The 27,135-nt window shown below is 40.8% G+C and overlaps 1 protein-coding gene across 1 annotated transcript in view; it reads right to left on the reverse strand.

The window, feature by feature from the left end:
- Positions 1 to 18,424: 18,424 nt before the first annotated feature.
- Positions 18,425 to 27,135, reverse strand: part of MMP20 (matrix metallopeptidase 20) — a 58,261-nt gene continuing 49,550 nt past the window's right edge. The window contains exons 9-10 of the mRNA XM_053561628.1: positions 20,081 to 20,184; positions 18,425 to 18,977 (exon numbers count right to left, since the gene is read on the reverse strand). Coding sequence (XP_053417603.1) covers positions 18,877 to 18,977; positions 20,081 to 20,184 — 205 coding nt within the window. The 3' untranslated portion in view covers positions 18,425 to 18,876. The remainder of the gene's footprint in view (positions 18,978 to 20,080; positions 20,185 to 27,135) is intronic.

The raw sequence follows: 27,135 nt of genomic DNA on the forward strand, positions 1-27,135 counted from the left end.
CTGTTTTCTCACCATTCTAATCCCATGTTCCTATTGTTTGTTTATTATTTATTTATTTCTTCAGACAGGTCTCACTCTGTCTCCTGCAGAGGAGAAGGCGTGAAGTGGGATGGTCACAGCTCACAGCAATTCTCAAACCCCTGGGCTCCAGAGATCCTCCTACCTCAGCCTCAGCTGAGACTACAGGCTCAGACCACCTCGCCAGCTAATTTTTCTATTTTTTGTAGAGAAAGGTCTGGGGGTTCTTCTCTTGCTCAGGCAGGTTTGAACTCCTGGCCTCCAGGTCCTCCCAGAGTGCTAGGATTATAGGCTGAGCCGCCACGCTGGGTCCTATTGTTTATTTTGAATCCACTGCTTTTTTTTTTTTTTCACGTTTACATTTTATTTATTTATTTATTTATTTTTATTAAACCATAGCTGTGTACATTAGTATGATCGTGGGGCACCATACACTTGGTTCATAGATCGTTTGACACATTTTCATCACACTAGTTAACATAGCTTTTGTAGCATTTTCTTAGTTATTTTGCTAAGACCTTTACATTCCACATTTACTAGGATTCACATATACCCTTGTAAGATGCACCGCAGGTTCATAAAAACTGACAGAAGAATTTAAAACTGTTATAAATTCCTAGAAACACTGTAAAAGGTAGGATACAAATTTAGCATTTTAATAATCAAGTACTATAATTCATTTTTACTAACCGAACTTTGAGGCACAGAATATTTAGTCATAAAAGGCACTTAATTTGTTTTGCTATACTGATGAAAAGGAGCTTTCTTAGGACTTAAATGTAGGTTCTAGAGTTCAAAGAACAAATTAAACCAAGGAAACAAATTCTCTAATGTTGAAAAGACATATACTTCTGTTTTTCTAAAATTCAAAATTACCTTCTTTCTTGCTCACTTTCCTGTTCTTTTTTTTTTTTTTAGTTTGCAGTTTGGCCGGGGCTGGGTTTGAACCCGCCACCCTCGGCATATGGGGCTGGCGCCCTACTCACTGAGCCACAGGCGCTGCCCAGAAGTAATTGCTCTTGAATATAATTCACTACAATCTTCCTGTTAACAACAAACATTTAAGTAGATCTTTTGATCTTCAGCGAATGACTGATTCTGGTGTTTCCTTAATTTTCAGCTTCAAGAAACTCTCAGTGAGTGAAAGTTTAGTCTGATCACCCAGCGCTTGAAAGTTGAATTGCAAGGATATTCTTTTGGGCTGATGTTGAGAATTCTTGGTCGTACCATTTTAAGCAACGCTTTAAATTCATCTCTCAACTCTGTAAAGTCGCAGAGTCCGGGAGCTGGGCCCACGACCTCCAACCAACGCGCTCAGACAACTTCTGCCCTTGAATCCACTGTTTAAACACAAGAGTGTGTAGCACTGTCACTGGGATTGGAGGAACAAATTGTGCCGAGTTAGCAGGAGCCATTATGATGTTACTTTCAAAGAGATGCGTGTCACTGAGTCCTCATTTGTCCAAGGCTAACTGTATAGCCAGAAGTTCTCCAAATTAACTTACGTGTGGGATACATTATCTATTAAAGACAAATAATAAAAATGTGCTAGTTTGAGATATACATATATAATTAAAATACAACAGTAACTTTAGCATTTGTTTAAAACATAGACCCACATATGATTTGGGGGCAGGGAGATTTTTGTCAATGTTATTTATTTATTTATTTTTGGAGACAGAGTCTCATTCTGTTTCCCTGCGTAGAGTGCTGTGGCCTCATAGCTCATAGCAGCTTCAGACTCTTAGGTTTGAGTCTCAGCTTCTCTCGTAGCTGGGATTACAGGTGCCCACCACAAAGCCTGGATAGTTTTTTTCTATTTTTAGTAGCGGTGGAGTCTCACTCTTGTTCAGTCTGGTCTCGAACTCTTGAGCTCACATGATCCACCTGCCTCGGGCTCCCAGAGTGCTACTATTACAGGCGTGAGCCACTGTGCCCAGCCTGTCAGTGATATTTAGAATCGCTGGCACATGATACTAAAGAAAAGCACAGTGTGTTTTAGGCAGTCTGAGAAGATGGAGAAAGGTGTTGAAGAACACAGAGCTTATGAGGAGATCTGGATTAAAACCCAGATTTCTTGTTACCTGGCACTGGGTAAAAAAAGATGGGTCACACCACCACATGGGACGTGTCCTCAGGGCTTTAGAAGATATTTAGAATATATAATAGAAATTATTATATATTATTTCTATTTCCCTTCTAAAGCTATTGTTTAATATTATAACAATTATTAATTGGTTGCTTATTATGAGCTAGGCATTGTGCTAAATTTTTCACTTAGATTATCTCAATTCTTATATCAATAATTCTGTAAAGATTGCTCCCATTTTATAGATGAGAAAAGTGAGGCTCAAAGAAGTTAGTAATTTGCCCTAAATCACACAGCTCTTACTGGCCTGATTATAGACCCCACAGCCCAGTATTGATATGTTTGCGTGTCACTGCCACCCCTACCCACCTAGCAGTCCACTTTATTATTGTATGTGGATACTGGAGGAAAGTGTGGCTTCATAGGTGGAACTTTGGAGATACTGAGCTAAGGGTAACCCTCGACACTGGCTTGGGAAGTGTCCACCCAAAGAGTAAGGCAAGGCCCCGTTTTGGATTTCAAAGAGGCCGATTGATTCTCCCAGGGTTTTAAGAGGGGAAGGTGGACAATCTGTGTACAGAAACGCTGCACACAGATTGGGGGTTGCGGGAAGGTGGTTCAGACATCCTTCCAGAAATTCACCTCAAAGAGACCGCAGCCCTGCCCAGAGGCATTCCCATCAGAGGGTGACTGTGCAGACAGACACCCGGGGAATGAGGAAGAGGAGAGGGCCCGGCTCAGAAACAACAAACAGAGTGGAACACAGGGAGGGGGCCAGGAACAGATAACCCAGTCATGCTGGCCCTGGGGAAGGGTGAACTGTGCGGGGACATCACCCCTCTCTCAGTACTCTTTATTACTCTGGGGAGAGCTCAGATCAGACAGCTCACGGCTGAGGACAACCCAGAGGGCCAGGGGGTCAGGTGTGCAGAGCTCCTGACCTCCCCGTCTCCCAGCTCCCAGCCCGGCTAAGCCGTCCTTTCCCTCTCCCCAGATCCCAGACCATTCTTTCCAGGCTGACTCCATCTGGAGGCCTCTGTCCCGGTGCAGACTGACAGCTGGTACACACACAAGGCAAAGTGCTGCCCTTCCTTGAATGTATTCTGAGGGGCATTTTTCTGTGTGTTTTCTCTGTGGCTATGATTACATCGAAGTCTTTCTCAGGGAAGGCTTAATGCTTGAAAGTGATGAACATGGGCTCAAATCCTGGCCCTGCCTCCTTTTAGGGTATAAGACTGGGGGACCAGTTCATTTAATCTGAAAATGGAGGAAATGATAATATTTACCTCCCTGGACTGTTGTGAAGATGAAATGAAACAACACTTGTAAAGTACTTAAGGAGGTTCCTCTCACATCGTAAATGCTCAAGAAAAACGATCTTTCCATAAGACTCAGTAAAAACTCTCACCCATTTCTGGTGGGTGAGAATTTGCTTTTGAAAGCGGTTTGGTGGTATGTTTTAAAGATGAACACACGTGTGGATTATGGTCCAACAATTCTAGTCTCACGTGTTCCCAGCTCTATGCTCTACCACATGCATACATAGTAGTTGTCTGGTAGCAGATCACCCCAAAACTCTGTGGCTAAAAACAACATTCAGGACGTCGGTTTCTGTGGGTCCGGCATTCAGGTGTGGCTGAGCTGGGTCCTCCAGCTCGGGGAATTTCACAAGGCTGCACTCCAGGCAGCAGCCAGGGCTGTGGTCACCTCACGGTTTGCTTGGATTGTCTTCCAAGCTCCCATAGTAGTTGTGGGCAGTATTCAGTTTTTCATAGGCTGGTGGAGGAAGGACCTCAGTCGTTCAAAGAAGTCTTTCTTGAGCTCCTCATCACCGGGCCTCTCCACAGGGCAGCTTCCAACACAACACCTGGCAGCCGGCTTCTGTGAGTGAGAGGGAGAGACGCCCCAGCAAGACGAAGGCCACACGCTTTTCTGACCCCACTGTGTTCGCCGTATCTGTTAGAAGTGAGTCGCTGGGCCTACTTTACTCATGGAGGAGGGGATTACACAGGGTACGAACAGCAGAAGGCAGGGGACACTGAGCTCTGTTTCTGAAGTTACCACAGGGCGTTTCACCAACAGATACACACAACAGTGTTCACACTGGTGCTTTGTAACAGTCACAACCAGGAACCACACAAGGAATAGAATGGGCAAATCAACTGCAATACGTTCATCCAGTTAAATCCCCAACAATAGTGAGAACAAATAAATGATACCAACCTGCAGCATAATGTTGAGCAAAAGGAGTCAAACAGAATGTGCATGGACTGGACATGCTCTTTTCTTTTTTTTTTCCAGTTTTTGGTCGGGGCTGGGTTTGAACCCCCCACCTCCAGCATATGGGGCCAGCGCCCTACTTCTTTGAGCCACAGCCACCACCCTATACATGCTCTCTTCATTTCAAGAGCTGTATTTACTCCATATTCAGAAATAAGGATAATGCAGGCAACGCTTAGTGATAGCCTGGGGAAACGGCAAGTGTTCCCAGTCTGACCAGGTGAGGCCTTAAGAGGCAGTTTCCTTATCTAACTTACTGACTCCCTTCATTTTGTGTCTGTGACTCCACTGTCCTGGAAACTGTTGGACGTTGCTTGTCCCTTTAGATCTTATTTCTAAGACAGAGAGGGGAACACTTCAAAATTTGCATCTCTCCGCATAGAACAGGAAAGGAAGGAGCCCTTTCTAGTCAGGCTTCCTCCCGGGGACTGGGGCCATGCTTTATGATTTTTTTCTATCTTCTAACAAAATACTATATATTACCCACAATATGGAGTTAGCAGCCCACACTGAGCTACACCACAGGGCCCCTTTCAAGTACAGAAAACCTCAATAAAACCTGAGTGCTTTGAAGAAGCAGTTCTGTCCTGTGGGAAGCACGGCAATTAGTCTCTGTCAGCTCATTCACAAGAACGGCTATTAAGAGTTTATTATGTGACAAAAAAATATTGTCAGTGGTGAGGATAATTGTTCATGTTCTACGAGGAGCCCACATCAGACTGAGTCAGTTACTTAACATTCATTCATTCCTCCAGGCAGTTGATTACAGAGCATGACCACTGATAGGAGAGGTTGATTCACATCAGTGGTCAGTATTTACTGTATCAGCTGCTGTGTAGTAAACTACCTGAACTGCAGGGGCTCATAGTAGTCATTTTGTTGAGCTCTTGGATGTTTGTGGTTGGCTGGGAGGTTTGGGATGGCTGGGACTTCTGAGTAGCTGAAATGGTGTGGGTGGTTGGCTTCTCTCCACATGGTCTCCCGTAGTCCCAGCAGGCCGGTCTCAGGGTCCTCAGAGCAAGAGAACTCAACCTCCAACGTGCACCTACTTCTCAATCCTCTTTTGGTAATGACCATTCAAGCCCAAATTCACGTTTAGATTTAAGGACTGGAGAAATAAATTCCACCTCATTATGGAAGGCATGGCAAAGTCACGTTCAAGTAGGCATATGGAGACTGGCTGGTAAGAATGATTGTGGCCATTTTTTTGCAAACAGTTTGCCTTAATTTGCATGCCTGTCTTTCACCGAAGAAAACAAGTTCAAGGAGCAGTTTGAGCAAGTTTATAAAGTCATACAGGATTTGAGCATTGGGTGTGACCTCAAACTTTATGTTCTTCCCATATACCACCCTGCTGCAAGGTAGAATGAGCTTCACGATCCCAACTCTGAGAAGGAGATGTCATTTTGTGGTGACCATTTCACCTGTTGTAGGAAGGAGGTCAGCACAAAAGAAATTTTTTATTTTTAGAGACAGAGTCTCACTTTGTTGCCCTCTTTAGAGGGTGGTGGCGTCACAGCTCAGAGCAACCTCCAGCTCTGGGGCTTAAAGCACAAAAGAGATTCTGTGCCATTATGCTCGTGCCCTTGGCTGACTTACTGACAGTGGATTCCTCTGTCCAGAGGACCAGTGCAGGCCTTGGCATATAGAATTCATAATGAGAGTTGGTGCACTTCCTGCCTCCGGGTAACTTGTCTTATCTCATGTTGGTTCAGTGGCAGCAATGTGAAGCCAGGGGGCGCTATTGGGTGCGGACAGGCCTCTTCCTGGGCCTCATTTCTGAAGGCCTTGGGGTTGCTGCCTAGATGGTAAGAGTAGCAGGCAGCTTTAGGAGAGTCTGTGGCCATGGCACTGTCTACAGAGGTAGTGACCAAATGGCGTGGAATAGAGGAGAATCTGTCTAGTAAGACTTACTCTACTAGTTAACATTGCAGGTAGCCTTTAAGCCTTTAAATTCCTGTTCTGTGCAACTATTAGTTTCCTTAGGGGTGATCCTCTTCATGTTTTATGAATAAAAATTTAGTGTCAATACTGAGCTGTTGTGTTTGTATTCTGAGTAGTTAATTAAAAATGCTACCGCTGGTTTTCTACCTATGAAAAATCCATATGCGTGTTTCTGAGATTGTTTATGATCATGGGATGAATAGACTCATCAAAGCTACAGCTCAAGTGCCAGAATCATGCAAACTGATTCTACTTACTTTGTGGAAAAAAAAAATATAGGTATTGGCTACATGACCAAAACTCGTAACTATACACTTAAAAAGGTGAATTAAACCGTATGTACATTATACTTTAAAGAGTCCAGCTTAAAAAGAAAACAACAAAAAATGATGATGCGCCAATCATCATACTTAACTCATTCTACATTTTTAAAGTGCTTATTCAAGATAAATTAAAAAATTTTTTCAATCAATCTTGCTGGTTAGAAATTTAACATGAAAAAATTTATTCAAAACTCAAGAATGCCTTTTCAAATCCAGCATTGTCTAGCAAGTTCTCCTAAGGGGCATCCGATGCTTTAGAATAATGTTACTTTTGTCCAAATTATTATTTACTGTTGATTAGGACTAGACTCTAAAATTAACATTTGCAGAGTTAAAAATAACTTTTTCTGGTAGAGATGCAATTTCTCTCTGTGTGGAGCAGAGGAAAATACTTCTTTCTATTCTTCTAGGCTCAGTGGCTGGTCTAAGAATTAAATTGACATAGGACAGATTATCAGGAGAAAAACAAATTTGATTATGTACATATGCACAGGACTTCCACAAAAGAGGAGACTCTAGGAAGTGGCTGGATAGTGTGACATGTATCATCCTGGGATGCAGAAAGAAATCAGAGTTTGAGGCTTCTGGGGCCGGGTGGAAGCAAATTATGGGGAGAAGAGGGAGGAAATGGATGGTGAGTAAAGCTTGCCCTATCAGGCCCATAAGGGTCTCCCGGGCAATAAAAGTTGTCTTGGAATACTTCTCTCTCTGGTACAGATACCTTTACTTATTAAAATTTCCTTTATAAATGCAATTTTCCTTTACAAAAGGGGACATGTATACTTTATATTAGAGAGTTAATGGGGAAATAAAGAGCTTTTTCTGCATTGCCTGGTTCTCAGTTTACTTTAGCTCAAAATGATCAGTCTGCCAGAATGAACAAAGTGCTCATTTTGGAGTAGCATACTCTGAACTCTTTCAGTAGAAAAAATAGCCTAATGGTCATCATTTTATTGTCAGTTAGGACATTAACCAGTTTTGTATTATTGGGAAGGAAACTTTTTTTCTAATCCACTTAGATTTAATGATCCAGGCCTTCAAATTAACTGAGAATAGATTATCAGGAGAAAAGTATGTGTACGCATAGGAGGTACTCAGGAATGAGTAACTTGCTGAGTAGCCAGAGGTAAAGGTTTATATACCAACCTTACAAAAATAAAGATTACATGAATGTGGTCTCTCTCTTTTATTAGAATATATTGTTATAAATGGTCTAATTTATTTTTAGTTATTGTTAGTCTCTTACTGTGCCTAATTTATAAATTAAACTTTATCTTGTATATGTATGTATGTCTAGAACAGAACGGTAAAGGCATGGTTGTATACCATCTCTGGCTTCAAGCACCCATGAGGGATCTTGAAGCATATCCCCCGAGAATAAGGGGGGGCTACTGTACCCCATTAAATTTTCATTTGGTAAATTTAATCAATGTTTTCTTATTTTCTCCTTAGTAGAATTTTTTTTTTTTTTTTTGTAGTTTTTGGCCAGGGCTGGGTTTGAATCCGCCACCTCCAGCATATGGGGCTGGCACTCTACTCCTTTGAGCCACAGGTGCCGCCCTCCTGAGTAGAATTTTGATACTTGGTTGTGATGTTTTATGAAAAAGCCCTTATTTAAATAATTTTTGGTGCAATTATGAAATTGACAGCCAATTCTACTTCTTCCTCCTTCCTTCTTTTCCTTTTTTCTCCTCCATAATAATAATTATTTATTTATATTTATGTTTCTTTCTTTATTTATTTATTTTGAGACGGAGTCTCACTATGTCACCCTCTGTGGAGTGCTATAGCGTCACAGCTCACAGCAACCTCAGACTCTTAGGCTCAAGTGATTCTCTTGCCTCAGCCTCCTGAGTAGCTGGGACTACAGGTGCCCCACTCTCAAGGCCCGGCTATTTTTTTGTTGCAGTTGTTGTTGTTTAGCAGGCCTGGGGTGGCTTCAAACCTGCCAGCCCTAGTGTATGTGGCAGGTGCCCTAACTACTGAGCTCTGGGCACCGAGCCTATTTTTTATTTTTTAATTTTCTTTTTTGCTTACTATAAAAGAAGATCTCGAATCCCCCTCCATAAAGTTTAAAAATAATTTATGAAAATAAAATGTACGTGATACAGACACACTTTGTAGATAACTTTTAATTACAACATCCTCCGTTTGGAAATTTGCTGAATGAAACCATTCATTGATAACATGAAAATCAAAGCACATCAGTTTGAATGGTTCTGCCTATGGACCAGGGCTGTGGCTTACAGACTGCCACGTGCCTGTGAGCTGCTGGCTGCGGTCTGGGATGGGGGGTCTATCCATACAACTTGAGAACATGCATTTTAAACGTTTGAAGCAGTGTCTGTTGGATACATCTGTAAACCTGCTTCCCTAAGCAAAGGAAGTGGGTTGTCAGCTGTGGTCTCCCCTCGCCTGCCGTTCACTCTTCTGAGCCCCTTTCCCGGCCTCCCCCTCCTGCTGCTCGTGTGTTGGCTTCACTTCCCCTTCTCCTTCCCATTGACCTTCTGGTTCTTCCTCCTGGACTTCTTGTCCTTTTTGTTCTCCTGTTTCCTCTTCCTTGTCCTGCTCCTTCTCTGGGTATAAAAGCCCACGGGGGTGGGCTGGGGTGGAGGGCGGCGCCTGTGGCTCAAAGGAGTAGGGCGCCGGCCCCATAATGCCAGAGGTGGTGGGTGCAAACCCAGCCTCGGCCAGAAATTGCAAAAAAAAAACTAAATAAAATAAAATAAATAAAAGCCCACAGAGCACAGGAGGTAATAAGCAGGTACCTTGACGGAATTTACTGGTTTAAACTATCATTTAAAATACCACCTTTATCCTACAGCTCCTGTAAAAAATGTCCATTTTGTGACTTGCATTTTTTTCTTGGATAAATTACAATTCTTCGGTTTGATTTTCAGGATCTTTCACAGGGTGGGCCCAATGTAACAGACCCAGCACCTCGTAATTCCCTGAAAAAGTTATGATCTTTTTCTACTTGTTACCTAGCAAGTCATTTCTCTTCTAAGAATGAGCTCTCTGCGTATTTGTTTGTTAGTTTTTTCACCTATACAATGAATATTTATTTGGCGTCTAGTAAATTCTGGGCAATGAGGGTCTTCCATTCAGAGTCTACTACTGAGCATTTATTCAAATGCTTCTTCAGGGACTTGCTTAGGTTTTACCACCTCCATGAGGAGAAATGAGAAAAAGTACAGACTGTTGTCAGAAGAGTTGAAAGTCAGAGACTTAGATATAAACCCCACCTGGTCGAATTGCTTCACTCCTTGAGTTTCATTTGAGTATTCATCTGTAAAGTGGGGATTATACTGACATTTTCCACAAAAGGTTTTTGAAAAAGATTATATGAAATAATGAGGTGAAAAAGCCCAGCACAACAGAACCTTTTCAGTGTTATTTTCCTCTTTTCTCCTATGAAAAATTTTACTTTCTATTCACTCTCTCTCTCTTTTTCTTTGAGACAGAGTCTCACTCTGTCACCCTGGGACCATGGTATCATGGCTCACAGCAACTCTTGGGCTTGAGTAATCCTTTTGCCTTAACCTCCTGAGTAGTTGGGACTACAGATGCCCGCCACAACGCCTGGCTAGTTTTTCTATTTTTAGTAGTCTCACTCTTGCTTGGGCTGGTTTCAAACTCATGAGGTGAAAGGATCCTCTTGCCTCGGCCCTTCAGAGTGCTAGGATTACAGGTGTGAACCACCATGCCCGGCTTTATTCATGCTGACACCAAAAAGATATCCTTTCCATGTTCTACATCCTGTACATTCTAATTTATAATAATTCTTATACTGGGGCTATCTTCCTGTTCTAACTCCCCCCTTTTCCTGGAATACCCACCCTTTCTTTTCCATTTGCCTAAATCCAATACTTCTTCCAGGATTGGAGTCAAAACCTCTGTCTTTCACAATTACCCACGGGCCTGTTGACTATTCTAATAATTTCTTATAGAATTACTTCAGCTCCTGGCTAGGTTATATTTGGTGTTGGTCATCTTATTAATCTCATCTTACCTTCCCAATAAAAAGAAATATTCTTTGATGGCCAGGAGAATTTCCTATATGTTATTTTTACTTTTCTGCTCCTGAGAGTGTAATGGGTACAGCAGAAGCTGGGCACTGGCTGGGAAAGCTGGTAACCATACTATAATGCAGATGCCCAGTGGCTAGGAGGGTTTACTGTCCAGGCACTTCCCTCATACACAACCACCTTGTGATGCAAGCGTGCCAAATTTTTGCCTTAGCAAAATGGGAAACGCATGTCCTTGGATATTCTGTGCTTGCAAAAAGCTGAAACTTCAATGATCAAAACATCAAATGGCAAGAAGTTCTTATACCCAAAAGTACTTGATGAAAATTGTTTCATTTGGCCAATTACTTTGGCATCGTATGGCCTCAGTAACAGACACAGCCAGTTACTTATTGGGTGTGGATTTGGAGACAGCTTTCTGAAGAAATACAGGCAGGAGAATAGCTGCTAGTCCTTGCCTGGAAGATCTGGACTACCCTGCACTTTCCCAGACCTGTAGGCTGCCACACACGGCCTTTAGGGGCTCAGTGGGGCTTCCCGAGCCCCCAGCAGCTGTCCTCAAACGTCCTGCTCTAGGAAATGTCCCTTTGCTCAGATGTCCCGTCTCTTAGTAAGTCAGCCCAGTAACCAACTTTCTGAAGAATAGCGTTTGGCAAAATAGGAGGAGAAAGCCGTGTTTTGACTGAGAGGACTCTTTTTTGTTTAACTTTAAATACATTGATTTTATTTGTAAAAATTACTTTAAAAAGAAATTTGCAAATTTAAACCCAAAGTCCCATCCTAATATTGGGAACTAATATTAGAACTCACTTTCAAATAACAACCAACTCTAATTTGGTGCTTCTCATGTACCAGGGCTAGAGTTTTGTAGTCCAGACAGACATAGGAAAGAAGACTGCTGACTAAGATCCACCTGCACAAAGAATTAATTATACAGATGTGAATAAATTGATGTGGGACCTTTTAGATTTGCTATTTATTCTAAATGTTGAGACAAATTGTCCAAAACCTGGAAGTAGGCAGAAAACAGAGGGCATTGAGTGCTCCTTCAGTGAAGTGGGTCTGAGCGTTATTGAGCTGATCTTCCAGCAAATATTTTGTTCCGTGGGGTGTGCCTTTGACTTTGGTTTTACTGCCTCTGAAGGACTAGGCTATTTTCCTGCTCTGTAAAGATAGAAACTACGGATAACAATGCAGGTTTTTCCTGCCTTCAGTAATGCAAACAATTCTTGTTCGTAGAAAGGCAAAGGTGTGTTGTCTCATAAAGATAAAACTATAAAACATAAAATTTATATTTTATTGAGCCATAGCATGTCAACCAGTTTTGTGCTCGCTAGCAAAATCATTTCAGCATCCCTCACGTCATATACACATTCTCCAAATTCTTTTCCCAGTCTCTTCCTTAATTAATTTGACACATGTCCATTTTATCCTTGTTTGAGAGTCATGATTTTACTTTTTAGAAAATGTTAGTTTAGCAATTTTGGAGGTTCCGCTGAGAAGCACAAGTGGGCTCCCCTGGCGAAGTATCAGATCTGCTGCTGACAAGGTACAGAATGTGCACCCCCAAACAGCGCTGTGGCACAGTGAGTATTTTAAGCTGAAGGAATTTGAGAAGCAGGAAAGTCGCTTGCATCTTCTCCCTGCCCTTCTACCCTAAAGCAGGCCATGAAATTTAAGAAGGATTTTCTTATCTTTCCCTGAAGCAGGTTCTAAGACTCACGTGAGAGGTGACACTTCACACCCGGAGGAAAGAACATCCTTATCTATAAAGACAAGGAGCACAGAGAAAAATGTGAACCCATAAAACCTGCTAAGTCTCCCCCAATTTACTACCATTATTTTTTATTACCATTAGATCATAGTCTTTGGGCGTATTTCTCCACAACTGTCCACTCTTCATCAAACCTTGCATAAAAATGCACAGATTTTACCATTTCTTCAGCTCTTCATTTCCTTATAAAGGAAATCACTTTCTCAAGTGTTAAATTGTAAGCTTTTCTCATGTTAATCTGTCTTTTGTTACTGGGCCTCAGCCATGAACCTAGGATGGGTAAAGAAAATATTATTCTAGGCCCAGCATGGTGACTCAGGCCTGTAATCCCAGCACTTGGGAGGCTGAGGCAGGTGCATTGCCTGAGCTCACAGGTTCAAGACCAGTCTGAGCATGAGTGAGATCTCGTCTCTGAAAATAGCTGGGCATTGTGGTGGGCACCTGTAGTTCCAGCTACTTGGGAGGCTGAGGCCAGAGAATAGCTTGAACCCAAGGGTCTGAGGTTGCTGTGAGCTGTGTCTCATGGCACTCTACTGAGAACAACAAAGTGAGACTCTGTCTCAAAAAAAAAAAAAATTAAAGATATATAAAAAAAAAGAAAATATTGTTCTTGTCTTGTGCTGTGTTGTTGGAGGAGTTCACACGGGGCACATCTTTTCTTGGCTCCCTGAGTAAATCCAAGCAGTAGCAGAACATTGGCTTTGCTTACTTTCTGTTTCTCTAGTTTTTGTCTCTCTCTAGTAATTTTATGTTTAGTTTTTGTTTCTGATTTGCCCCTGGTCAATAACCTATTCTTAATTAGTTGCCATAATGACTAGGAATTTGGTTTTATAGGATAACCATTTGGTGATCTCTCTAGATGATGGAGATTAATTCTTTGTTGGGTGAGAAACAACCTAGAATCTTCCTGCACCCAACTGTCATTCAACAGAAGATTGTTTAATTTCCATGCCTTTGTGTGGGGTTGAACTTTTTTGTTGGAGTTGAGTTCCACCTTTAGTACCTTGTGGTCTGAGAAGATACAAGGTAAAATTTCAATTCTTTTTATTCTGTTGAGGTTTGTTTTGTGTCCTAGGATGTGATCAGTTTTGGAGACTGTTCCATGGGGTGATGAGAAGAATGTATATTCTTTATCTTTGGGATGGAGTGTTTGATATGCATCTATCAAGCACAGTTGTTCTAGGATCTCATTTAAGTCCCTTATATCTTTGTTTAATTTCTGTTTAGAGGATCTGTCCAGCTCTGTAAGAGGAGTGTTAAAGTCCCCTGTTATTATGGTATTATAGGATATAATATTGCTCAGCAGGACTTGCTGGGGTACTTCTCCCACAAGGGCTCTGCGTGGCCCACAGCTGAACACTATTAGCTCCGTCTGCCTCAGCAGCTCAGTCTGGGGCCCCTAGACAATGCTCAAAGTCCTCCACACTCTTGCCCAAGTTCTCCTAAGGTAGTTCAACTGAGTGCCAAGTCCAAAAACCAAAGCAGCTCACGGGTAAGGCCTTTCCAGTTTGCAATCTCACTGCTGCTACTTACAGCTGTTGGCGGGATTAGACAAATGAACACATGCGACCACTTGCCAGTTTTCCACTGCTTTTGTCCTCCTCCTGGGGTCCAGAAGTCTCTTGCTGACTCCCTGTGTCCTGCAAGGGATGTTTATGGGCAGATCCCACCAGCCAGAGATGCCTGGAGTCTTGTCTCCCCAGACTCAAAATCCCGCCTGGGCCTGCCAAACAACAATGACAACTACAACCAAAAAATGGCGGGCATTGTGGTGGGTGCTGGTGGTCCCACCTACTTGGGAGGCAGAGGCAGGAGAATCGCTTGAGCCCAGGAGTTTGAGGTTGCTGTGAGCTGTGATGTCACAGCACTCTACCCAGGGTGACAGCGTGAGGCTCTGTCTCATAAAAAAAAAAAGAAAAAGAATATGATACTGAAGGTGGAGACAATGGGGGCTAGATCCTTCAAAAAGGCTAAATTGAGGGCAGCACCTGTGGCTCAAAGGAGTAGGGCACTGGCCCCAGATGCCAGAGGTGGCGGGTTCAAACCCAGCCCCAGCCCAAAACTGCAAGGCTGAATTGATTTATTTGTAGAGATGGACTTATTTTAGAGAACTGATGAAATCTTTTAAGAGAAACTGATGAAATTAACTTTTAGAACTTGCTTATTTAGGGTGGCGCCTGTGGCTCAGTGAGTAGGGCACCGGACCCATATACCAGAGGTGGTGGGTTCAAACCCAGCCCTGGCCATAAACTACAAAAAAAACAAAAAAAAAAAAGAAATTGCTTATTTATATATGGGAATATGTCTAAAATTCAACAAAGTGACCCTATAGTCATTGGGCAGTCTGTGATTAAGTGGAATGTGCTGTAATAGGACTTTTGACATCTGTTCCCTATAGAGGTGGCTATAAACACATTTGCTGTCCAAGTTAAAAGCTCCCATTACAAGATCGCTAACTATTTGTACAGACATGCTTTTTCCCCACTGAAGATGATTTGAGATGGGTTTAAATGTTATATTTTTTGACTGGTCTTTCACGATTGTTTTCACATTAATTCCCTCTCATTCTTTTCTGATCTCTCCTCCAACTCTCGTCAGAACAACATACTGAACTGTGCAACAGAAGTTTACTTTCAGGTCCCAAAATGTGAAATCATGTATTAGAATTAAGGAAAGGATGTTGGATTAAGATTAATGGGGGAGAGATTAAAATGAGGATACGTGCGTTTAGAAAGAGTTAGAAGAGTTTTTTTTTTTTTGGACCTTTAAGTCATTCACTAGATTCCCACTGTAATTTGTTTACCATCAGACTTTCCAGGTCTGCTCCGATTTAAATTCCAAGAGTCCAGGTGTTGGGAGAAGAGCTGTGATTATGGCATTTGAGTGCAACAAGATGCCTTTTAGTCTGGATTTTAAGAAGCCATTTGTGGATGGGAGTGAGATCAGATAGGCTTGGCAGATGGAAGATGATCAGTGGGTGCTGTTTTTCCCTTTTACCCGTGGAGAAATGTAGAAACTATTTTGGCCTGGACTCTTCCATGCCCAATCATGGGAGCCTAAAATGCTAACCCGTTGACCAGCAGCAGGCATTTCCTCTCAGATGGGGAACTTCACTGGGTAATTTTAGCTGTGAATAGTCACCAAGAACCTTTTATAGAACCTGTAGGAAAAAATAACTAAAAACAGGAATAAAGGTAAAACATTTGGAAAACATATACACCAAAGCATCCTGAAGACCCTGTTATTCTTTAAAACTATCACACACAGAATTCTGAATAAAAAAGTCATAGTTTGTTTCCTATCTGCTTTGTGAAATGGACGTCTAAAGTGTTTCCAAACAAACACTGGAAAAGAAACAAAAGACCCAACCAAGTTGGGTCTCCATTTCAGACTAGGCTAAATGGAAGAGAGCTTGTTCCAAGCACAGACAATTTAACTGTGGCGCTGATAGGGAAGTTCCCCTCCAGCAAATCCATTCATCGTTAGTAGTCTTTCTAGTGCTTTCAAGACTCTGCCCACCAATGCTCATCACAGAGGGGCTGGGACAGTATGCAGAGTCCCCGGGAGAGTGAACTCTGTTCTGTTTCCTTTCGATCGCCACAGGAGGATTGAAACCACACTTTGCTTAAAACTGTTATTTAATTAGACATTTTTGCACTCACTCACTCACCTTGAAGCCAAGTGAGTAGTGTGTGTTACAAATTATTTCTGCACAAAGTTCTTTATCAAGTGGGAGTATGTGCTCTGTGTTATGACACAAAAACAATCATGGTTTCTTGTGCTTTAGAGAGACCCTGTATCTTTCCAAAATACATACTAGTTATATCTGGGAGCCAAGAGTTCTCTAACTCAACAAAGGAATCATAATTTGTAAGAATTATTTTTTGGAGATGGAGGTTAACCACAGTCAGTATACTTTTAAATTATTAATTTAATTTAGAATTCTGAAAAGAAAAATTTCGGGTCACTGATTGTCAAGACCTCATCAGGTCTTTAGCCATCTCAAGGGATACATACAGATTCTCTAAAGTATCTGAAAACAAAGCTAACTTTAATGGCTGCAAGAACAATACTTATGGAGCCTACTTGGAGAGAACTATGCACTGCTCCAAGAGTGTTGCACATTTTGACTCATGCTTTTAAGCCCTCTAACTGTCTCTGGGAGGAAAGAACTGGTCTTATTCCAATTTTACAAAAGAGACAGAGAGAGATCATGGATTTAGATCCGTGTCGCACAGCTAACGACAGAAGAACTGGGGTCTGAATCCATCAGTGAGCTTGCAGAGCGCGCGTGTCGATGTTTTCAGCGACATTTCAGTGTCTTCACGGGCATGCTGAGGACGCTGCTGGCTGTGTTCAGCACTAGATGCTGAGGCTTCATTGCCACGTGGTCCCTCATGGATGTGTGGAGGATGCACGACCTTCATGAATCATCACACCAATATCATCGCCTTGCTTACTTTTTAATGTAACAGCTTTATTGAGATTTAATTAACATGACATGAAATTTGCTCATTTAAAGTGTACAGTTCCACGACTTTTAATAAATTCACAGGGCCGTTACCATCATCAATTTTAGAACATTTTCATCCCCCGAAATAGAAGACCCATACCCATGAGTAGTTACTTCCCATCACCTTTTTTCCCCACTTCCTGGCAAGCACCACCAGTCTGGTTTTGTTCTCCGTGGATCTTCCTATTACGAAGATCTTATGTGAATAGAATCATATAGCATGTGGGCTTGCATTTGGCTTCTTTCACTTAGAAGGACGTTTTTAAGCTTCATCCGTGTAATGGCATGTATTAGTCCTTCATTTCTTTCCATTGTCAAATAATGTTCCATTGTCTGAAATTGTCGCATTAAATTTGTGCACTGATGGTGGACATGTTTCCACTTTTTGACTATTATAAGTAATGCTCCTATGAACTTGTGTGTGCTAGTGTTTGTGTGGATATGTTTTAGTTTCTCATACGTAAATACTTAGGAGTGGAATTACTGTACCATAATGTAAGTTTAGGTTTAACCTTTACAGGAATTGTCTGTTTTCCTCCTTGTTTATCAATAGGAAGAAGTTCTTATCTGACTATTTTCGCAAAAGTGGCCTTTCTTCTCCACCTTGATCTTGGAAAGCAAGGATGTCAGACATTGCCTTCAACAAATACTCAAAATCTGGTTGATTAGAGATAACCCCTTTCAGTAACAGAAACTAAATGGAAAGCTTAAAGTAACCTTGAGTAACTGCTCCATCCTTTCTTAATTTTAAGTATTTTAAGTGAATGTATGAAACAAATTTAATAAATGATAGTAACAATAATAGCTAACATCTATTAAAATACACCTCCAGGCAGTCTATGAAGTATGTTACATATATTTTACCATTCAGTTTTAGAAGCGCTACATTATTTTGGAATTCTTACATTCTAGGTTAGAACAAAGTCATAAGAATGACAGACATATTTTATCTGTACTGATGACTAGGTAGGAAAAAAAAAAGGTTTAGCTTGAAGTAAAAAAAGCTAAAACAGAAAAACGAACTTCCCTAAATGATTATCATTTAAAAGTATTCAGAAGAGACTCACTTATTTGGGTCAAAGATAGTTTCATTGAGAGTATTATCAGGAAGTAGGACAGTGAGTGAATAATGGTTGTTGTCGTTTCTTCTGGGTCTCTGTACTCATGATACTATCTAATGGTTTAAATTTTCTATAAAAACACAGAATTTATCACCACATATAGTTATGGAAACTAGTAAAGATTAATGGAAAAGAGAAATGAGAAACTGTTCTACTATAACATTTTTTATTGGCTTTTGTTAAAAAGTTTTTCTATTGCAAAGTGCTTACCTGTTGTCTAGGGTGAAAATGGATTTGTATAGAGTACTACCTAAGTATACTTCAGAGATCAGTGAGTGACACAGAGCTATACAAACAAACAGGAAACAAACTTCACGCAGGATTTTGTTCACAAAAGTAAAAATGGGTAAATTTATTTTCATCATAACAAACGATGGTCACAAAAGCTATTGCTTGTAAAGAATAATTATAATTTGTATGGTAAGGGCATTTCCTATTAAAAGAATTATAATATAGGTAATGGAATCCAAAAGTAGGGCTCTTCCTGGAAATAAAAACCAGACTGATCAATTTACTTGGGTACATTAGGTAAGAAAAAAGTAATGGTGTTTAACCGACGAGTGCATTGTGTCAACTCTGATTTTGTGTAAAGTCAGCCATATAGGAATTTCTTATTTGGATCGAAATTCTGAATATACAACTATGAAAAAATTTATTTTCAAGGAACTCGAAACTGCCCTTCCATTTGAAGGCCATCTCTATCCTACATTCTGCTTTAGTCCTTAAGATCCAGCCACAAGCTGCTTGCAGTCATCTTTGTCCCTTGGGAAAGACCAGACTTGTCTATTAGCAACCAATCCAGGAGCTGGATTTCACCACACTGACCACATCTTCCTTCTCTGTATCATACTTGTATGCTTTCGGTCCCGAAAAGAAGTAAATGTAGCCTACAAGAGATAAATTTGAAACTGTGGTTATGGAACATGACTGCCACACCTATACATGGGAGGGTTTGTAATCGTAGAATGACTTTCTTGAAGTGGCACCAACGGGGAACAGGGAATCAGTCAGGTGATGGCTTGTCTCCTGTGGGGCTCAGCCAGGCCTCAGAACTTGACACCTGTACATTCCCAATCATTTCCTATCTTCCTCTTTATCCCCGTCGGAGCAAGGCCTTCTCCCTGACGTCCTCCCACACGCCGCGCCTACTTCTGCTTTTTGCTTCTGTTCAGGCTCTCCTCCCAGAAACCCTCCTTCTTTCCCTGGTCAAGCCTCTACCCAACATTTTAACCCATCCAAAGCGCCACTGTGAAATTTTCAACTGCTTGCCAATTTTGATTTTTTTTTCTTGCAATTACTGCGTACTTCAAAACTAAATTATAGACTGTCTCTTTTCCAGCAATTAATCTGTGTCGGATAACATCTCCCAAAGACACCATTCCGGGAGAGCAGACGCTGTGTTTGCAATTGTCTTTGCATTTCTGAACAGAGTCTAACTCTGTGCCACATACTCAAGAACAGTGTGCTGACTGATACAAAAGGTCCAATTAAATTTACTCAACCCAGTTTAACTCAATTTTCCTAGCTATGTGTTAAATTTCAGGAGCTGAGTGATAAGCATGGGAACCAGCCCTGAGAAGGTCAGACTATGTGTATTTTAAAGATGAAAAAGGCAGTCTGGACCTGGGTGGTCTTCATGGTCTCACTCACTAATGGATGGAAGTGATGCTTTTAAAACTTTCCATCAGCAAAGAGAAAACTATAATGGAAACCTTTTTTTTTTTTTGGCTGGGGCTAGGTTGGAACCCACCACCTCTGGTATATGGGGCCGGTGCCCTACTCCTTTGAGACACAGGCACTGCCCCAATGTAAACCTTTTATAGTTATTTTTTTCTACTAGATAATTTGGTTAGCTAAACTTATGGAAGGACCCAGGACGCCATAGGAACCGATGACTCCCACTTAGAAACCCGTTTTCCGTTGTGTTGAAACGGAGCCCATATTTCTTATTATAATTTCCACAAAGCAAGTTTTTGGTGAAAACACTCACCATTTAGTTCTACAGCAGCATCTATTTGGCCATTTACTCCTGAAAATTCTTCTTCTGTGTTTTTTGGATAGTCTTTTTCCATTTTCCTTTTTCGTTCATCATAGCTGGAAGAAATGTCATAAATAATATTAATAAGAAGTTTTTAGTGAGTGTAGAGGACACCAGGTTAGCTAAGCACATTCAGCCAGAGTCAACTTATGATTTATTTTAGATCTCTCTCTCTCTCACACTCATGCACTTTGTTGTTTTTTAAATGGGGAAATGCCAAAATTAGGTCACAGACCTCTATTTCTGCTTGCTCACGTTCCTAAAATTCTGGTAGCACCAGTTTGGACAAGTAATTGCTTTAATAAGTCTCTTATTAAAAAATATCTGGCTGCTGGCTATTGCTTAGAATTAGTCATATTACAAATATTGGTGAGACTCTTTGTATAACTAATTAAACATAAAATTTTCTCAATAAATATTATTTCCCATATTTATAGTAAAAAAAGAATTAGTCATTTTATATATTATCACACATGTTTCTGTAACTTAAAAAATACGTACAGGTAGACCCCGGGTTACAATGAGATAGGCTGTGTAGGTTTGTTTTTTAGTTGAATTTGTATGTAAGTTGGCTTTTATCACCCATAATAGCCTCTGTTCTTCAGTGCGAGTTGTATGTAAGTCAGATGTTTGTAACTCAGGGACTGCCTGTATCGTTTTTCAAAGGGAACTTTACATATAGTTTTGATTTCTTATTTACTGTTGTAAGTATCATTTTTCTCTCTTGTGTTATCAATTTCTTGTTTCATCAAGCAATTGAAAGCCTTTTACAGAGGCTTTGATTCATGGGCTTAGTGCTATGTACACTTGTTCTGCTTGGAGAAAAAGTAGAACAAATAATGCACATTGAAAGAATGAACAAATTCGGGAACAATAAGCAAATGAGAAGTAAGGGAATCTGTAATAACTGAATTGTAAATTGTAAATCAAATGAATTGAATTCCATTGCTTTTGCTTCCTGGAAAGATGAGTCAACTGACTAAACAGTAGTTTAGGTTTCTTTTCCCTGATCAGCAACCACCGTTCATTGATAGCTCTGAAGACTGGGTAATATGTCTCTTTGTTTTATTTATTTATTTATTTATTTATTTATTTATTTTTTGTAGAGACAGAGTTTCATGGTACCGCCCTCGGGTAGAGTGCTGTGGTGTCACAACTCACGGCAATCTCCAACTCCTGGGCTTAGGCGATTCTCTCGCCTCAGCCTCCCCAGCAGCTGGGACTACAGGCGCCCACCACAACGCCCAGCAATTTTTTTGTTGCTTTTTGGCCAGGGCTGGGTTTGCACCTGCCACCCTTGGTATATGGGGCTGGCACCCTACTCACTGAGCCACAGGTGCCGCCCTAATACGTCTCTTTGTGGTCTCAGTTGTACCTTGTAAAAAGTACTGGATGAGTCAATGTGATCTGTGTGAGTTCAGCATTAGGCAGAGGTGACTCCCACCTCTTCAATAGGACCTCACGTAAAGTGAAAAAAAGTCCCTTCTTCATTAGCACAGAGCTCCAAGAGGGGACATTCCCAGCTGGACACCCCACTCCTTTCCCACCAAAAGGTCAGACAGTTTCTCCTGGTTCCTGGTTCCCCCTAGGGGGTTTCCTGGGGCAGCAAATCCTGCCCACTGTCTCCTGAGATGTGTCTGTCATGTGGTCAGGACTGCACAGGTCGCCAGACTAATCTGCCATGATCTTGAGCAGGAGGCACACGAGGAAAGAGGGCCTAGTGGAGTTGAGCTACTTTATGGAACATTTGAGCTAGGGGTAGAAACTAGCTCTCCCAAACTAGCTCTTCTAATTCCCAATTAACATGGTAATATTTCATTTGGGCCTTCTATATGGACAATATGTAGACAGGGGCCTTTATAGCTGATATAAGGTTACCTACTTCTCATTTTATCAAGTAAGAACATTATCATCAAACCATCAAAAACATATTACCAGCTATTTTTTTTATCATTTCACAAAGAAAAAGAACTTTAACACAAAAAAGGAAATAAACTCAGAATAAAAGAATTCTTGCCAGTAATCTGCTTTTATGTTGATATAGACCACAGACCACAGACCACAGATCCTTGCGTTTATAATATCATGTTCTCATTTTGCTGTGAGCTGGTGAAAATCTGTGACGGTTTAGCCCTTTGTGGACAGATCCATAAAGATCTCTGTTGTAGAGTAAAGAGCACCACATACAGGTAGACAGCTCTGGGCTTGAATTTCTGACTGTTATCTACTAGCTCTCTCAACAGGAAAGAATGTGCCCTGAGCCCTAGATCTCTCATCTGGAAAATAGTGCACATGAAGTTAAGAGGAAATTTTCTCTTTCTCAGACACACATACATGCATGCAGAACTGTGCACATACACACAGGAAGGCCCAGCTTGGAAGACTTTGTCATTTATTTTGGTTCCAAGAACCATTAACTCTAACTTGTTTGTATGAGGTTGAGTGAACTTTGTGGTTTGATCGTGGATCCTAAGTCATCAAGGAGTTTAATCTTTAACCTTTAAATATACTTTATCATGATAACCTTTTGTAAAATTGGCAAGGTCAAGAAGAGGTGAAAAAGGACAGCTAGAAAATGGTGGATGTAGTCCAGAGAACCAAGTTAGAGAAGGGATTAGGATTAAGAAGGTCTACTGGTGCGTTGAGGATTTTGCTGAGGGGATAAAAGAAAAGGAGATTCTACGGTAGGATGAGGATCTTGGGCATTTGAATGACAATAAACAGCACAGACAATTGAAGAAAGAACATATGTGCTGGCGGGATAGCCCTTTGGATGTGGATTTAGAGGATATGAATCCAAGATCCAGGTGTGATCTTGAACTAATTGCGTAACCTCTCTGAGACAAAATGGTTTTACCTGTTAAATATAGGTAACAGTACCCATTTGTTAAAATTAGAAGGCAGATGAGAGAATGAGAGAATTTGAGAAATATCCAACATGATTTGTGATACACAGTAAACCATCAATATTATCTGAATTTGAATACTAAGGAAAGAAATAGTTCTTTTGTTGAGAAGCCACCATATACTAAATATCTGCTGAAATCATTGCATATATTTTCTCATCACTGAGATCTTGCTTGTGAAACTTAACTACCAAACTAAAAATAATGATCTGTAATCATGTTTATTTTCTTTATGGGAATTTGTTTCATTATTCAATATTGATTAAAAAGTCTAGATATTAAATACATTATTGTTGAGAGTTAAACTTGGCTGGTGATAACCCAGTGCCAAGAATGCCTGATGCAGTGTTTCAATATTATTAACTTATGCTCCATATTTCTAGTTTAAGGACTTGGGTACTAATTTGATAAATGCCTGCATTTTTACTTAACTTCACACATATGCTTAGAAGTTAGATTTGTTAGACATTTTTGGCGTTTTGATTGTGACGGTTTCTATCAATATCAGAGGCATAGCTGATTCCATTCTACCTCCTCTGAAGTATCAAATGGGAAGTGAGTCTGCTCACATGGGCTTGAAGAGAAAGTGAGAAAGAATGACAAAAGGGAGCACACACGGATACGTTATCTAAGACGGTTTAAGGACGTTTCCCATGTGCATTCGGAGGGACAAGGGAAGTAGGAATCTGAAGTTCCTCTTGGAAGCTCGTCATGAATTTCTAGCTGGAAACCACACGGTTTTCATGAAGGAAGGGGCCTCTGTGATCCACCCTGGAGAAGGGCAGTGGGGACAGTGATCAGGAATGACAAGAAGGAAGAAGAGCAAGAAGTTGCCATGTACCCTCCAGGTGAGAGACAGAAACAGGACCCCATGAGGAAAATGATTGTGGGATGATTCTGGAGCAAAGAATTTGTCACAACATGGAAAAACACCCATTAAGTGAAAAATGTCAGGATGCCAAATTGTATACTTAACTGTTTAAAAAGAAGGAAAAAACCCCCCCCAAAGAGAAGAAAAGGTATTAAGTAGCTATCAAAAAATCTTTCAAGTGGTAGCAATTTGAGGAAATGTCTTTCTTTCGCTTTCATATTTTCCATGTTTTCTATAACAAACACCACATGCTGTCCTTGGACCTCCTCTTCCTGGGCAGTCTCATGCCCTCACATGGCATCAGTTGACACCTGATCACATGATGAATTCCCGATTTATCTTTCCAGCCTGAGTTTTTTTTTTTTGCAGTTTTTGATTGGGGCTGGGTTTGAACCTGCCACCTCCGGCATATGGGGCCGGTGCCCTACTCTTTTGAGCCACAGGCACCACCTTAGCCTGAGTTTTTCTGAATTCATATTTATATGTCCAAATGTTTTCGGACATTTCCATTCTTGGGTCTTACCAGCATGTCAAATTCCACATGTACGAAACAAAACTCCTTTTTATTCTCCTAATTCAGCTTTACTTCTTTGTCTTCTTTTTTTTTTTTGGAGACAGAGTCTTACTTTGTCACCCTAGGTAGAGTGCCATGGCATCACCTCAAACTCTTGGGCTCCAGTGATTCTCTTGACTTGGCCTCCCGAGTAGCAGGGACTATAGGTGCCCACCACAACAGCCGGCTGTGTTTAGAGAGGGGGTCTCACTCTTGCTCAGGCTGGTCTTGAACTTGTGAGCTCAGGTAATCCACCCACCTCAGCCTCCCAGAGTGCCAGGCAGGCATGAGTCACTGCACCTGGCCTCAGCTTTACTTCTTTTTTATTATTTTATTTTTTATTAAATCATAACTTTGTACATTGATGCATTTATGGGGTGTAGGGTTCTGCTTTGATATACAGTGTGAAATCCTTACATTGAACTCAAGTAACATTCATCAAAATTATACTCATTTCTTAATAGTTTTGAAATGTACCATTGCATCATGCACATTAGGTGAGGTCCCCCAAATACCCTCTCTCCTCCCATGTCCCCCTTCCCCTCCCCTCTCTCTCCTCTTCTCTTCTACTTTCTGGACTATAGTTATGTTTTGCCATTTGTATGAGTGTGTAGGTGGTTGTATATTGATTTCATAGTAGTATTGAGTACATTGAATACTTTTTTCCCCATTCTTGAGATACTTTACTAAGAAGATTATGTTCCAGCTCCATCCAGGTAAACATAAAAGATGTGAAGTCTCCATCTTTTTTATGGCTGCATAGTATTCCATGCTGTACATATACCACAATTTGTTAATCCATTCATGGGTCGATGGGCACTTGGGCTGTTTCCATGTCTTGGCAATTATGAATTGTGCTGTAATAAACATTCTGGCGCAAATGTCTTTGTTGTAAAATAATTTTTGATCATCTGGGTAGTAGAGGAGTTGCAGGATCGAATGGTAGGTCTACTTTTAGTTCCTTGAGTGTTCTCCAAACTTCTTCCCAAAAAGGTCGTATTAGCTTGCATTCCCACCAGCAGTAGAAGTGTTCCCTTTTCTCCAAATTCATAACAACATCTATAGTTTTGGGATTTTGTGATGTGGGCTAATCTTACCGGAGTTAGATGATATCTCAAAGTGGTTTTGATTTGCATTTCTCTGATGATTAAGGATGATGAGCATTTTTTTCATGTGTTTGTAGGCCATGCTCCTATGTTCATTGGAAAAGCTTTTGTTCAAGTCTCTTGCCCACATAGAAATGGGGGTTATTTGTTCTTTTCCTGTTGATTAGTTTGAGTTCTCTGTAGATTCTTGTTATCAGACCTTTGTCAGAAGCATAACCTGCAAAAATCTCCCATTCTGAAGGTTGTCAGTTTGCTTTACTTACTGTGCTCTTGGCTGTGCAAAAGCTTTTTAGTTTGATCAGATCCCAGTAATGTATTTTTGGTGTTGCTTCCATTGCCCAGGTGGGTGCTCCTTATGAAATATTCTCCCAGCAAACCCATAGCCAATATCATATTGAATGGTGTAAAATTGAAAACATTGTAATGGAAGTGTTAGCCATCACAATCAGGCAAGAGAAGGCAATCAAGGGTATCCAAATAGGGTCAGAGGAGATCAAACTCTCACTCTTCACTGATGATATGATCCTATACCTGGAAAATCCCAGGGACTCAACTTCAAAACTCTTAGATGTGATCAAGGAATACAGCAGCATCTCAGGATACAAAACTAACACAAATCAGTAGCTTTTATATATACCAACAATAGTCAAGCTGAAAATATAGTCAAAGACTCTTTTCCTTTTATAGTAGTGCCAAAGAAGATGAAATACGTGGGAAATTACCTAACAAAGGATGTGAAAGATCTCCATAAAGAGAATTATGAAAGAAATAGTTGAAGATGTTAACAAATGGAAGAATATACCATGCTCATGGCTGGGAAGAATCAACACTGTTAAAATGTCCATACTACCCAACGCAATCTACAGATTTAATGCAATCCCTATTAAAGAACCATTGTCATACTTTAAAGAACTTGAAAAAATAGTACTTCGTTTTAAATGGAATCAGAAAAAAACCTTGAATAGCAAATACATTACTCAGAAATAAGAACAAATCAGGAGGTATCACGTTACTAGACTTCAGGCTATACTATAAATATAGTGATCAAAACAGCCTGGTACTGGCACAAAAAACAGAGAGGTAGATTTATGGAACAGAATAGAGAACCAAAAGATGAACCCAGCTACTTATCATCATTTGAGCTTCAACAAACCTATCAGAAATATTCAGTGGGGGAAAGACTCCCTGTTTAGCAAATGGTGCTGGGTGAACTGGCTGGCGACCTGTAGAAGACTGAAACTGAACCCTCACCTTTCACCATGAACAAAATTGATTCTCAGCTTTACTTTTTTTTTTTTTTGGCCGGGGCTGGGTTTGAACCTGCTACCTCCATTATATGGGGCCGGTGCCCTACTCCTTGGAGCCATAGGTACCGCCCTCTCAGCTTTACTTTTTAAGTGTACTAGCTTGGTAAATGCAAAATTGAAAACTCACTTATTAAAGAAATGACCTCCAACCTGTCAATCACTAAGATCTAAGTTTTCTTGATCTTGATCTCTTGAAGAGCAATTAAATCTACTCCTGGACCCTAAACTTATTATCTTTGGCAGGAGTATTGCAATGGTTTTTCT

The sequence above is a fragment of the Nycticebus coucang genome, chromosome 14 (genome assembly GCF_027406575.1).
Source record: "Nycticebus coucang isolate mNycCou1 chromosome 14, mNycCou1.pri, whole genome shotgun sequence".
Lineage (NCBI taxonomy): Eukaryota > Metazoa > Chordata > Mammalia > Primates > Lorisidae > Nycticebus > Nycticebus coucang.